The 14781-nt window shown below is 37.5% G+C and overlaps 1 protein-coding gene and 1 pseudogene across 1 annotated transcript in view; both read right to left on the bottom strand.

Annotated features, from left to right (window-relative positions):
* The window catches only part of LOC107653271 (disintegrin and metalloproteinase domain-containing protein 11-like), a 55984-nt gene extending 49503 nt beyond the window's left edge, over positions 1-6481 (bottom strand). The window contains exons 1-2 of the mRNA XM_016439943.1: positions 6122-6481; positions 5660-5829 (exon numbers count right to left, since the gene is read on the bottom strand). Coding sequence (XP_016295429.1) covers positions 5660-5829; positions 6122-6182 — 231 coding nt within the window. The 5' untranslated portion in view covers positions 6183-6481. The remainder of the gene's footprint in view (positions 1-5659; positions 5830-6121) is intronic.
* Positions 6482-8406: 1925 nt separating this feature from the next.
* Positions 8407-14781, bottom strand: part of LOC107653253 (uncharacterized) — an 11331-nt pseudogene continuing 4956 nt past the window's right edge.

The following is a 14781-nucleotide window of genomic DNA, read 5'->3' on the forward strand; positions in this document are numbered from 1 at the left end:
GAAAAACACAGACATCAATGGTTAACATAAAATATGAGCACGTAAAATGTTGCGTCAAAATGTGAAGTAAACAGGCAGAAGACAACAGAAACATTTATTTTCTAAAAATAACTCACATCAATCTCAAAAGAATGATGCTCTCCTATGTCTCTGGCTTTCAACATCTACAATAACAACAAACATTCTTTTACTCAGTAAAAAAAAAAAAAGATAACATGGAATTATGAAGTTTACTTGCCTTAAACCGTATTTCCCTCTCTTCTGAAGAAGCTGAGAAAATCGCCTCCTCACACAAGCAGGGTTCTGTGTTGTTAACTCCAAAGTTGGCTTGAGTTTTGCAATGAAAAACACAGACATCAATAGCTTACATAAAATATGAACATGTAATCATACTGTTGTTGCATCAAAATGTGAAGTAAACAGGCAGGAGACAATGGTTGCATCAAAATGTGAGGTAAACAGGCAGGAGACAACAGAATCATTTATTTTCTAAAAATAACTCACATCAATCTCAAAAGAATGATGCTCTCCTATGTCTCTGGCTTTCAACATCTACAACAACAAACATTCTTTTACTCAGTAAAAAATAAATAAAAAAATGATAACATGGAATTATGAAGTTTACTTGCCTTAAACCGTCTTTCCCTCTCTTCTGAAGAAGCTGAGAAAATCGCCTCCTCACACAAGCAGGGTTCTGTGTCGTGAACTCCCGGCGCGGGCACAATGAAGACACAAAGCTCAACAAGTCTGAAATATAACATGCAAAACATTACTTTTAACAATTATCACTTCATCAGCCTCAAAATAATTAGGCTAGTACTTATTACATAACGCCGTTTCCTTTAGGAAACTACATTCAATTTAACCGCGCAAAAGAAGTAATATGTAAATATGTTAATAACCCTCTCTTAACACCTTTAAAAATTTAAATATTGTAAAATCTTATTTAAATATGACTTAAGACACTCACTGTCATTATATTAAAAGCACCTCTAGTATTCAGTAAAAGAGTTAAGACTATTTCTGAGGCGAAATCCAGTATTTTTCAATACAAGCTCTTTTCGGAATATTGCCGCCTTCCATGAAATCTTAAAATACTACCGGACTCAAACAATGAATGATGACTTTACATTTTTAATCTTTACTTACCATAAACCATCTTTCACTCGCTTCCATCTGAAGACGCTGAGAAAAGTTGGCTTCTCAAACTGGTGTCGTCCGATGTTTAACGTGAAGTGCGTGCTCTCTTTCACGTCTGCGTTCCCAACCCAGCGCCGCTGGGTTATAGATCAAGACCAATTTTCAACCCAAATTGGGTTAAAACAACCCAACGTCCTTACCCAGCGGTCTCAACTCAGCATTTGGGTTGAAAAAATAACCCAGCGTTTTTTAGAGTGTATTCCTTTAAAGGGGTCCTATTATGCTCTTTTACAAAGTCTTGATTTTGTTTTGGGGGTGTACTAGAACATGCTCTCATGCTTGGTGGTTCGAAAAACACATTATTTTTCACATAATTTACATTATTATCTCTTAGCGCCAAAGTCGCAAAATCGCGACAAGACGTCATACTTAATCAAATAGACTGTAGTTCCTAATATGGTGTAATATCTACTTGATGTCAAAATCCAGCATTTTTCCAAAAAAAACCCTGGCGACTAAAGGGTTAAAATACCTTTCTCCCCATCCTTGCAAAAACGGCTCGATTAGTTCCGGTTTTGATGAAGGTCCGCCTTCCGAAAAACAAAATGTGTTGTGATTGGTTAGCTGTCCCAGTGCGTTGTAATTGGCGAACAGCTTAGACGGTGTTTCAGTACTGCCCCGCCCCTTGCCAAAGCAGCACTTACAGTCAAATATAACAAATGTATGAAGCAATAAGAGAAACATACAAAATGTGCAGAGCGGGGGTACGCGAGGACTGTAATTGAGAACCGCTGTTATAGACATGCCGAAAATTTGACGCTACAGCACAGCAGCTCTTCTTCTTGGTTTTCTCTGACGCACTAACTCTGCAGCAGCACTTCTTCTTCGTCGTCTCGTCTCATGCGCTCACTCAACCAAGCGTTCTAACCACAACCTCGCCCCTCCCCACCCCCCAACCATTCGAATTTCTGTAGGCGGGAATTATTTGTAATGAAATTCTAATGAGCCGCTTTGTGATATCACAAAGCCCGGAAACCAAACGCTGTAGTCCAAACGAGCCGTTCGTTGTAGTTCTTGAAAAGGGATTTTTAAAAAACGAAATATCTCCCTTTGGAGTGGACTTTGAGATTTGTAACTTTCTAGATCTTTTTAATGCCCAAACATACACACTACACACTGACTAAAATTAAAAAAGTGAAAAAGCATACTAGGACCCCTTTAAGTCATAGGAAGAGGGACAGTCATTGGTGCCAAAAATTACATGTATGATACAAATAGTAATCAATAACATCAGCAATAGCAAATCAGTATTACTGTATCTCTACCAATAACAACGTCAACCAATAAGAGTATGAATCAATGTTCAACCTCACAAATTAACCAGAAATCATGATTTATTTCAGTTAACTAAACAATATGAACAAAACAATATGTGGACTGATGCACAGACTGTTTAGAGTAGCAAAAGTATGCTGTCATCTAAGATATATAATTTAGATCAAATTGCAGAGCAATCAAGCCACTGCAACAAGTTCAGTCAAAAATCTTCAAACAAAAATGTGCAAAAACTGCTTGTCACTGGGGTACTACTCTCTAAGTGGCATATTTATCTCTAAAAAGTTCATAATACCTTAAGGGTATACAGTATATTTCAACTTCACTAATATTAAGATAAGATACAAAGTTTTCCTTTTAAGGGTACTGTCCCAGTGACAGCTGTTGTACCCCTAAAACAGTTTTTGCACATTTTCTGACAGTGAAGATGGTGGATGTGTAAAATGAACTTTTGATTATAAAAGTAAAGTACTTCATTGAACGCCTAACAGTATTAATAAAATGACGTACGTACGTTTATACAAGTTAGTTCCAGTCCTCTATTTTGACTAAGCAAACAGCGTTCCATGATCGCTGTCTTACTGCTTGTATCACTGTGTTTGATTCTGTTTGTTTCATTCTGGAACACAATTTGAGTGAGGAATAGAAAATAGAGAGAAAGTAGAGCACTGTGCTATGTACGACTGATATCACTAATGTTATTCAAGTATTCCTGTCTTTTTACTCTTAACAGTTTTAATACAATTAAATGTCAAGTTTTCAATCATTTTTATTCTTTTCTCTTTTTTTCCGGATGGAATGAAGTGTAGTTGTATAGTGAATTGTTGTATGTTGACCTGCTTTCCTGATTGCTCAAGACAAATTTCCCCTATAGTGAGACAATAAAGGATAAACTAAACTTCTTGTTATTTTATGTCTGTTGCATCTGTTTCATGATTGTTTTAAACTCCTTTTCTGTAAACAGTTTGAATTACCACTGTGTATAAATGTGCTAAATAAATGAAACTCCTTGCCTTGCCTAGAACTGGAAAACCCCGAGTGATTAGTGAACTCTTCAAACAATCTTTGTGTTGTCTAATCTGTACAAAGGGTTTATTGAAGCTTCAACTAGTCTGGCATTAGCATTCAATGTCATGTCATTTTTTGGTGGTAGCCCTTTGGTACTGTATCATATGATGTCCATTAGGTAATATCCTGCCTTCTTCTGGAACTATTTTTGGTGGTGGATTAAAAAATGTAGAGAAACTGAAATGTAAGGTATTAACTTATTATATTTATTAACTTATATTTATAGAATCTCTGTATAAATGCAATACTTTGTTGTAACAATTTTATAAAATACATATTATAATTTTAATTGTAATAATGTCATTATTAGTTCATTATTCTGTATTATTAAATTGTTCAAAATCAAAAATAAAAATGCTGTTATCATTTACTCTCATTTCATTCAAAGCCAATAAGTCTCTTGTTCATCTTCGAAGTGCAAATGAAGATTTGCAGACCAGATTTCTGTCCCTCAATTAAAAGTCCATAACCAAAACGTTGATGATTCAAAAGTCCATAAAAACACTGTAAACCTAATCAATATGAATCAAGTTATTTAATCCAAGTCTTCAATCACTTCATATGATGATTTAATTTAGGCTTTAACTCACATATAAAACATTGATCAACGCACAAACATAGAACCCATCAAATATGTTAAATGGAATCTCAAGACTGAGTACCCCTGCAAGTAGGAGACCTTTACTGTGGTGAATTTGTGGCGATGTGGTTACATGGACTTTTAATGGATGGACAGAAACCTCTCAGGTTTCAGATTTCAGGATTCAAGATGAAGTAAACGATGACAGAATTTTCATTTTTGGGTGAACTAACCCTTTACAGATTCAGTCTATACCAACACTGAGACAGACCCGTTTACTCTTCCCCCAACTGTTAAATATTCCACCCTCCTCTACAGCAAGAAGCCAATATTACATTAAAGTATACATTTACAAGTAGAACCTTTAATGTGCACTTTACCCCTCTGAAAAGGGCTCAGTGCCAATTCTCTCTCAGCTCTATAGCCTTCATGACAAATGGGGTTTGGAAGAAAATTGCTAAGAATGTTATTTATCAAGGCCAGAAGTGCATGATATGGGGGTGCATGATAGTCTTTATTACATAACGCCGTGTCCTTTAGGAAACTACATTCAATTTAACCGCGCAAAAGAAGATAATTAATTAACATGTAAATATGTTAATAACCCTAATAGTCAAATGCAATGATTTATGGGATTAAAAAAAAAACATATCAGTAAATTATTCATCAGAATATTAGAGGGAGATGTGTATATTGCAGTTAGAGCAATAGGTTATACCATTATATTTATTTAGTGCTAATCTTGGGATTAAATGCCATAGTATTTGGAAGATTCTGAGATTTTTGAACATTTGGAACCTTGCAATGCATCCGGCGCAAGGCCAGATGGAGAGCTGAGCAAAGAGCTGAGAATATTACACTGTTATTGGCAGCCAGACGCATCAAAATAACTAAAATATTTAATTAACACACACTAAAAGCCACAAAACTTGAATTTTCAAATCATGGCCACTTTAAAAAATAATAAAACATGAAAGAGCATTTAAAACCCATTGAGCATGCTTAATTGTATGTTTCAAAGTGAGAAAGAGTATTTACCTAGAAAAAAAAAAGTGGAACTGACTGGATGGTGGTCTGAATGGAAAAATGTCAAAAGTGTAGAAAGATTGGCACTTTTCTATCCCCAGAGGCCACGAGAGTGGATATATTCGTAAATGGCAATAAATAAATGAATAAATAAATAAAGCAGCTATTGTTGTAGATCACATGACAGTGCTAAATTGGCAAATGTAGGACTACTACATTATGTATAATTAACACTCAAGAAGTTTTCATCAAATGCAGTAATACTCTGATGGTACACAAATTCGGACTCGGCAGGTAGTTGGAAGGGAGGGGATGGAAGATAGAAGAGCTTGGTGACATCAGCCAAAGAGTAAAGTAATTTCAGAGAGGGAGCAAGTTAGGCTAATATATTATGATAAAAGTTGATGCTTGTTTTTCACATATATCGTTCATTATAAGACCAGGAACATGTGCATTAAGAAAGTAAAAGGGGTCGGTTTTGATTTCATGTTTCAGTGGAGAGTCACTCACATGCGCTCCATCAGCATCAGTCTTTACTAGAGTACCCAAGTGTCCGTGCGGAAGCTCCTCCTCCGCGTCAGTCCGCTGCAGCAGCCGCTGAGGCTGCGTGAGCTCCTCCGCATACGCGTTCTGTTCGCGTCCCCGTTCCGCTCCGTCCCGCTTGATGCTGCTTCCCCAGCCTTTCAATATAGGACACATTCATTAAAACTGTAAGACAATCGTCAAAGCCATGAGTCTGTTTTAGTAATTCCTATGCGTTTACAGCCGCTACACTCTATCTAGCCTGCGGCATCACTGCGCATTCTGGCGCGACGCTGAACATTCACAGCCATGCCCGTGACAGAAAACGGGGCCATCCGTTAAACAAAGAAATCTTTGCACCTGTTGGCGCACAATATACATAAATAGCTACACCGATGGAGCTTGTACTAATATCACGAAGCCGCTCCCAACGCGGCGTTCGTCGCTCACCTGTCACGGCGAGTCGCGCGGTGACCGCAGCCCACAGGAGGAGGCAGCGCGTCGCCAACATGATCACATACTCCTGCGGCTTCAACCGGAGCGAAAAGAAGCGAAACGCGACATTTACCGCCTCATCCCGTTTCGCGGCGATGTTGAAGTCACGAGGAAGACGTTAAGGGCATCCGTGGAAAACAAGCAGACGCTGATGGGAAAGACTTCAGAAAGTATCCGCTTGCGCGAGGCACCGTGATGTCTGCTTATATCGCTCGTGTGTTGTCGGTCAGATTGCGGGTGGAATTCATGTTGGGATTGAAACGCTCCTTCTGCGGGACTCCCACCCGCACCTCCTCCCACTCTCCTCTCTTCTCCTCCCCTTCACTTCTCACCGCACTCACATGCAACATCAGATATTCCACTTCTGTAACCTGGAACAAATACCACGCTTAAAAAAGACACAATAGATATTACAATACGCAATATTTACATAAAATGCTGTAGGCTACAGCTGCAATAACTGCAAAATATAACAATTACAATTAAATATTATTGTTATTATTTCAGATAAAATATAAGCCGATATATAATACAGTTGCCAAGCACAACAGCACGCATTGCATGATTTTGTAAGTGGTTTAAAAGTGAGATGAAAGTCTGTGTGTGTCGAGAACCCGGCGTCATCTGAGACATAAAAGCATATCAAATATTCCCATCCTCAGCAATACCTCTCATGCCTGAGGACTAAATCGATCTGTACTAATCTTTAGTTACTCATATAAAAACATGATTTATCTTCAACTCTAAGGCATTCATAGACTATATAGCAAACAGCACGTGGCACACTATTCAGGGAACATGGAAAATGCATCAATCTGATGGGAGAGGAAATGGCTGATGTAGCATTTTCTTTTTTAATCAGAACTATGACCAAATGGATTAATGGCATGCTACATATATATTTTTAAATACATTTTAAAGCTATAGTTTGTGAAGGAGTATGCAGTATGGATGTAATTTTAAAAGTATAGCATTGTATGTTCAAGTTGTGAGTGGTATACAGTTAGAAAAAGAAGGTCTTAACTTTTCATTGTCCGATCAAAAAGTGAGTCAAAAAATTTAAAACCACTTTTTGGTTGCTTCTCAATCATTCGTCACATAGGAAATGGAAGGTCAAAATAAGTGCATTTCATTGTGATACAGCATCTCATACAATTATTGAATTGCATGGTAATCAAATTAATTTGAAAGAATACCATATTATTATTATATCACACGGTTCATTACCCCCCACCACCACCACTTATCCACTAAGAGAAATACCAAAAATAAAATTTTAATAATTACACAATTTTATTTTATAAAATATAATCAAATCAAAGCTGACTTGACATTGTCCTTTAAACAGCTCCTTCAACATTACAGACCTATTCACATAAAAATAAAAGACCCTTGGGAAAGAAAGAAAGAAAGAAAGAAAGAAAGAAAGAAAGAAAGAAAGAAAGAAAGAAAGAAAGAAAGAAAGAAAGAAAGAAAGAAAGAAAGAAAGAAAGAAAGAAAGAAAGAAAGAAAGAAAGAAAGAAAGAAAGAAAGAAAGAAAGAAAGAAAGAAAGAAAGAAAGAAAGAAAAAGCTGAAACTACTAAACAGACTAGCAAATGTTAGGGGATAGCTTAATTCAAAACAAGTCAATGCTTTACCTAAAGAAGCACACACACTGAACATTTGTCTAAGCTTAGATTTTAATGAGCATGCACACAGTTCAATAGTGCTAAATTAGCCAGTGGCGGCTCGTCGCGGGAGGCAGGGGAGGCACAGCCTCCCCATAATTTTAAGGTGAAAATGGGATGGTAATTAAAACTTATTGTTTTCTTGGTTTTGGTAAGATATTGCATACTAAGAGAAAAACACTGTGGAATGGAGAGTTAAATATTCTTAACACAAATGTATATATCAATACTGATGTAAGACAAGACGGTTTCATTATCCAGAAACAAAAAAAAAAGTTTGAGCAGTCTTTATCGAATAGAATATATGGGGAAAAAAAGTGGAAATTATTTATACATTAGCTGCAGAGTTAGGCACACTCCTATAATAAAATCTTCTTTATGAAAAAACAACAACAAACAATTAATTCATTCAAGTATTATTTCACACGTTTTGGTGGTAGTCATCTTAATCTAATTGTAGAAATGAAAAAATTATGACGACTGAGAATGGAGGATAAAGAACTGCTTTAGGATTGAATTCATTAACCGTCGCAGTTGTCGGATTGATGCAACTTCAATCCCAATGATGTGAATCAAGAGGGTTGAAGTATGGAGCACAACCGTGATGTATAGCTCCCATCCTGCATGCCAGTATGTGGCTTTTGTAATAACAGACCTAGGTTATCATGTCCCCCTTTAGCCTGAAGAGGAACTCCAGCCACAAACCACGACAAGAGGCCAGAATCCCAATCCGACTCAGAGGAGGCTGTGGACCATGTGAGGTTAGGGAGGAGAGCAGATTCAATGCAAACAGAGGCTCCGAAGTGTGACAGGAACGAGCTGTTTGTGGCTTTACTTACTGATGTATGGGAAGTATCTTCAGGTGTCTGGAAAAAAAGGGTAACAGTTCTGGAGGACCATGAAACAGATGGCGCTGGAGTTGATGGTTTTCATGGAAAAAAGGAACCAACTGAGGAGGGTCCAAATCAGATGAGTAAGTGGTTATTCGGGATTCCACTGGATCTTTGATTGGAGACAATTCATGTGACTGCTTAACACAGGGTTTCTTTGCAGCATTGTCCTGTTGGTCAACTTGATGAGGCAAACCGTGGGTACTGGGAGTAAAATATTTTGGGGGAGGCCTCGTTGGGATCTGATTCACAAGAAATGATTCATTCAGTGATGACTCATGGGTTGCTAGTATGCTACCCCCAGTTCGATTCATCTCTGTTGTAAAACCCACCTTGGAGACTGGTAAACATGACATGGTGGAAAGTACAGATGAGTACTGTCTTATCCAGGGAGCCATGCAAACCGCCTGAATTAGGTTTGGCTTTTCACTTTGACTAACCTTTCTTCTCTTGGCAAGTTTTGGACTTGGAGTGAAGGACCTGCAGCGCTTTTTCAAGTTAACTATAGAAAATGGGTAATCTGACAAGTGTGGGAATGGTAAAAAAATGTGGTAATGAAAAGTAAGAGATGCCAAACTCTGGAGTCCCAACAATATCTTGGGCTGATTTCAGTGACTGTTTTGTTGAAGGCAGCTTTCTATGGTCCAACACATACTGGCACAACTTTCAGAATTACCATCTTCACCTTGCTGGAGTAGGATCTTAGGTCTGTTTGAGCATATTTTTAAACCTTGATCCCAATCATGTTTTTGATTTTGAGAGTTGACTGTGTTAGGAACACCACCTATAAGACCACTTCGCATATGCAATACATGTAGATCATGACCACCTTCAAATCGTTCCTGAGTTTCAGGAACATTTTTACCACCATTGATGGTTGTTACGGAAGGAGACTCACACAGGATTAGAAAAATACAAGGGTGTTTATTTTCAGCAAGAGATGCAGATGGTACGGGCAGGTGAGTATTTGAGCTTTATATCAGTCTTTAGGGAAGATAAGGAGAGTAACACTGTATTTGGACCTCACAGGAGATCGTGGAAGGGAGACAGAGGACTGCACACACCTCAGCTGATGAGTACACAGAGATTCCACAGAGCTGATGACTGGAACGGACTAGGGAATGGAACACAGGAGAACACACTGGAGGAAACACAGGATGCAAGTATAACAGGCAGGTAAGTCTTTCAATGTATCTCACAGCCAGCATAGCACGAGAGTCCACTTCATTGAAACAAAACCAGACACTGGAGTGAAGTGAGGTGTGTGCTTTTGAAGGGGAGCTGATGATGATTGCAGATTTGTGACAGGTGCGTGTGATCAGTACGCAGATGATGGTGTTCGCTGTGATTGGGAGGTGGCTGAGCCTGGCCGATCTGTGACAATGGTGCGTGGAATTTTGCTGTGTCCAGAAGAGCTTAGAGTGAGCATTTTAGATGGAGCTTCTGAGGGTGTGACAGAAGATAGGCTCTTGGGTTTCTTCTCTATTGACTGGGATTTTGGAGGACTGTGATGTGGGACTCATGCAGAGAACACCAGATTGAAAGTCCTGAACCTTTGTGGTGCAGCTGATGTAAAAGCCTAATTTGACATTGTCAAGAGGATCAGGAGAGTTGTGTTGCATTGTATGATGCGAGGTTGCATTTTGTTGACCAGGCATACTCTGGATAGGTTTAGGAAAGGGGTGTCCTCTGTTGTCAGCATTTGCCGGTAGACGATCACATTCTTGAACAAGTGAAGTCTGAAGAGATTTTATTCTCGCTGACAGAATTCTGCACAATTGCAGTCAAATTACTCAATTGTAATTGAGAGAAGCCTGTTGATGACCTGAGGGGAATGAATAAACAGAGTGAAAACAGAAAAAGTCTAACATTCAGTGTTGTACTGTCAAGACAACAGTGAAAGTCAACAATACCAGTGAATTGCTTTAAAGTATAGCAGTCGTATAATTGCTCCTTACTTGATCAGCTTTGGATCCATTTCTAGATTTGGATTACAAACAAAGCTAGCAACCATGGCAGCCGTTAGTTGGTCTACTACAGCATATACTGTCATTTTGAATGAAAGAACGATGCATTTCAGACTGCAAGTGCTAAAAATCAAAAAGAGAATTGTTTTTTGTCAAGTTATATAAGGCATTCAGTCTACATATTACATGGATAGTTCACCCAAAAATGAAAATTCTGTCATTAATTACTCACCCTCATGTCGTTCCAAACTTGTAAGACCTTTGTTCATCTTCAGAACACAAATTAAGATATTTTTGATGAAATCTGAGAGCTCTATGACCCTCCATAGACTGCAATGGTACTACCACGGTCACGGGACAGAAACGTAGTAAGAACATTGTTAAAATGGTCCATGTGACATCAGTGGTTCAACAGTAATTTCATGACACTGCGAGAATAATTTGTGTGCAAAAAAACAAATATAATGACTTTATTCAACAATTCTTCTCCCGCGAGTTACCGTCTTCCACCATTATGGAGAGTATCATGAAGCATGTGCATGCTTTCCTCTGCACGTAAACAAAGCACAGCGTATGCGTGTTCTACATCAGCAGCACCACACGCATTAATTTTTTACATGCTGGAAAGCATGTGTGTGCATCGTGATACTTTCTATAATGCCGCTAGAATGATGCGGAGGAGAAGAATTGTTGAATAAAGTTGTAATTTTTGTTTTCTTTGTGCACAAAAAGTATTCTCGTAGCTTCGTACAATTACGGTTGAGCCACTGATGTCACATGGACCATTTTAACAATGTCCTTACTACTTTCTGTGCCTTGACTGTAGTAGTAACCTTGCTGTCGATGGAGAGTCAGAGAGCTCTCGGATTTTTATAAAAAATTAATTTGTGTTCCGAAGATGAACAAAGGTTTTATGGGTTTGGAACAACATGACAGTGAGCAATTAATGACAGAATTTTCATTTTTGGGTGAACTATCCCTTTAATCAGTACCTTGTAGTAACTGATATTAAAAGGACTGCAAAATCTTTTTTGCAGTCACACAATTTTTGCAAACAAAATACCAAATGAACTCCCCTCATACTGGTCTTTTTAGACGATGTGGCAGCACTCACAATAGCCTGAGCTTTTCTTAGTTAGGCCTCTGTGTGTAGCACTTGCAGTAAGTGGCAACTTATAGCAGCTGCTAGTCGCTTTTTCCTTCTTCCTGAAAAAAAGAAAACAAAAAAAACTTACAGACTTAAGTGACAATGTAGATTTGATTACCAATTTCTCAAAACGCAAAGAACATACCTGAAATTGTCCTTGCTGGAATCCACATCCTTGCTTTTACCAGACTGCCGAGGAATGAGGGGCTCAAAAGGGCTAAATTTTCCTGAGAAACTCATCACTGGGAAACTCAGAGTCTGTGCATAGTATGGTCTGAATTTGTTGAGATAGTGAATTGGTGGGTTTTTGTTAAATGTGAGCCAAAATCATCACAATTAAAATAACCAAAGACTTAAACTACTTCAGTCTGTGTGCATTGAATTTATTTAATACACGAGTTTCACAATTTGAGTTGAATTACTGAAATAAATGAACTTTTCCATGACATTCTAATTTATTGAGATGCACCTGTATATTAAACACCTTGCTACGTGTACGGTGTTAGGCTAACCGAGACTTGTCATAGCACTTGCATATTATTGCTCTTTTGTTGGTTTTGATTGCTTTATTGTCCTCATTTTTAAGTCGCTTTGGATAAAAGCGTCTGCTAAATGACTAAATGTAATGTAATAAGATGTGCAGACTAACTAGTAAAGCAATCCTTGCATCAAGAACTACTAATGAATGCTTTTGTAAGATTAAAGGAAAGATGCTCAGAGAAATACAGTGACTGTAATATTGGAGATACAGAATTCAACAGTAATGATCTGTTGCATTCTTCGCAATATCTGTAAAAGCTTGAGGAATACAAAAATGAATGGATTTTGTGTGCACATGTAAACCAGCTCGAGGCATCAGTGTGGCTGTCATGATCAAACTTAAGCCTTAGCCTATAATAAACATAGTGCCACTTGAAACTATCATGTGATTAGGTTTAAGAACTTGACAAGGATCAGGGTCTAAGCAGTTTTAATACTAATTAATACTAATTAACTGTGTCAACAGCACCAGACACATCTGTTCTTTCAAATTTGGAATTATCATTTATCTAAATGATAATTCCAAATTTGAAAGAACAGATGCATCTGGTGCTGTTGACACAGTTAATTAGTTGTAAATGTCACACAGTACAAAAGTTTAAAGTCCTCCTTTAGTTGCGTCATCATCTAGCATTAGAAATGGATGAAATTTGACATTTCACCTCCTGAATGTATATACGGGTCAAAAATATATGGGCCCACACCTGCTAAATGATTAAATGAACTTTCTGTAAGGAGTAAAATCAATACCATTATAGCAATTAACACGTATGTATGTAAAAGTATTATAATCATATCATGTTATTATTGGTTTTAAGTAATGCAAACATACAGAACCTTATTGTAAAATGTTACCTAAATGTGTTTAACAAAATCTGGTGTGCAACCAAATAATGAAAATCTATGAGAATTTTTTTTGCTGAGGACACTAAAACGACATGCAATTTTATCTGTCAATTTATACATCATTGTAGTATTCACAGTATGTAAAATAATGTATACATGTACAGCATAATGTACAATATGGGCTTAATCACCCATATCCACCAGGATCTAGTATTTGTAGGATCAATTTCTGACAGCTGTGCCAAACAGACTCAAAACACAATAGCTCTTTTCATAAGCCAAGAGCTGCCCTGTGCACACAGAGCCTCAGCAGGGGAGGGAAGGATACTTTTTCGATCAGCTTCAGGGTGGCCTCAGGGTGCAGCATGCACTTTGATAATTAACTTATCTAAAACATCTACGGTGACCTGGGCTGAATCATTCGCCTTGTTAATGGGGATGGAGACCAAAACAGTTTTACAACAGAAACAGTCAAGTATAACTAACTGTGTTTATTAAATCTAGAGTTACTGGGATTTTAAAAATAAAGACAAATCAAAATAACCAGATGAAATAAAATCTTACAGCAGACAACCCACTCATTTTATTAGAGACACTGGCTATGAATGGAACAGCATAACACTACTCTGTTTCTGCAGTAATCAAATACACTATTACTACTACTATATCTACATTTAAATAAAATGTTCAGCACACAACCAGCGCACACTGCACAAAAATACTATATAAACAAAGCAATATAAAAGATGTGACTTCCCATTTTTAGGGTCATGAATGAATCAGAAGTGATATCAGCTTGAACTGAAAACTTTTTAACTCTTTATTTGATCACAGTACCAGAGGCTGTCAACCTATTGTTCCACTTACCATTTAAAAAAGAAAATGGGTAAAATACAGTATAAAGTACCTAAACTACTATCTAAACAGAAAGCAGAGTTAAGAGAATGAGACTGAGGTCTAAAGCTCACCGACTGGAGTCCTCCACTTTCAGATAAGGACCTCTCAAGACTCCAGCTGTGTGAAGACACAGGTGTATTAACACTCCAGTGCATACGCCACCTCAACACTCAGGTTTCTCAGGTATAGAGGTGTAAAAAAATTAAAAACACAATTAGACTTACGTTTACTATAGAACAACCACAACAGGGATGGGCAACTTTGATAGTGATAAGGGCCAGCATTTTTTCTCCTTTATACCAAGGGGCCAGATTACTAATCCACGTCCACACACCTTTTACACCGTCTTACTCAATTTCTTTTTTATTGAAGGAAATTAAAGTATAACTAATGTCATTTGTTTTTAAAGATTTTATTAAGTATAAAACTTGAGCAGTTATGCTAAATCAGAAGGAAAACTCTGTTGTCAGTGGACAGAAATATTACCCTGACAAGCCAATGTAAACATTTCAATTGCATTGTCTGTAAATTTGCAACAAACAAATATACAGAGGTCCTTTATTTATTAGTAGCCTACAGAACAGTTAAAAAGGGCTTAATTAAAAAAAAAAAAAGTTATTCCAAATGGTACCATAAAATAACCTGGAATCTGCAGGATGT

The sequence above is a fragment of the Sinocyclocheilus anshuiensis genome, unplaced genomic scaffold (assembly GCF_001515605.1).
Source record: "Sinocyclocheilus anshuiensis isolate Anshui unplaced genomic scaffold, SAMN03320099.WGS_v1.1 scaffold151, whole genome shotgun sequence".
Taxonomy (NCBI): Eukaryota; Metazoa; Chordata; class Actinopteri; order Cypriniformes; family Cyprinidae; genus Sinocyclocheilus; species Sinocyclocheilus anshuiensis.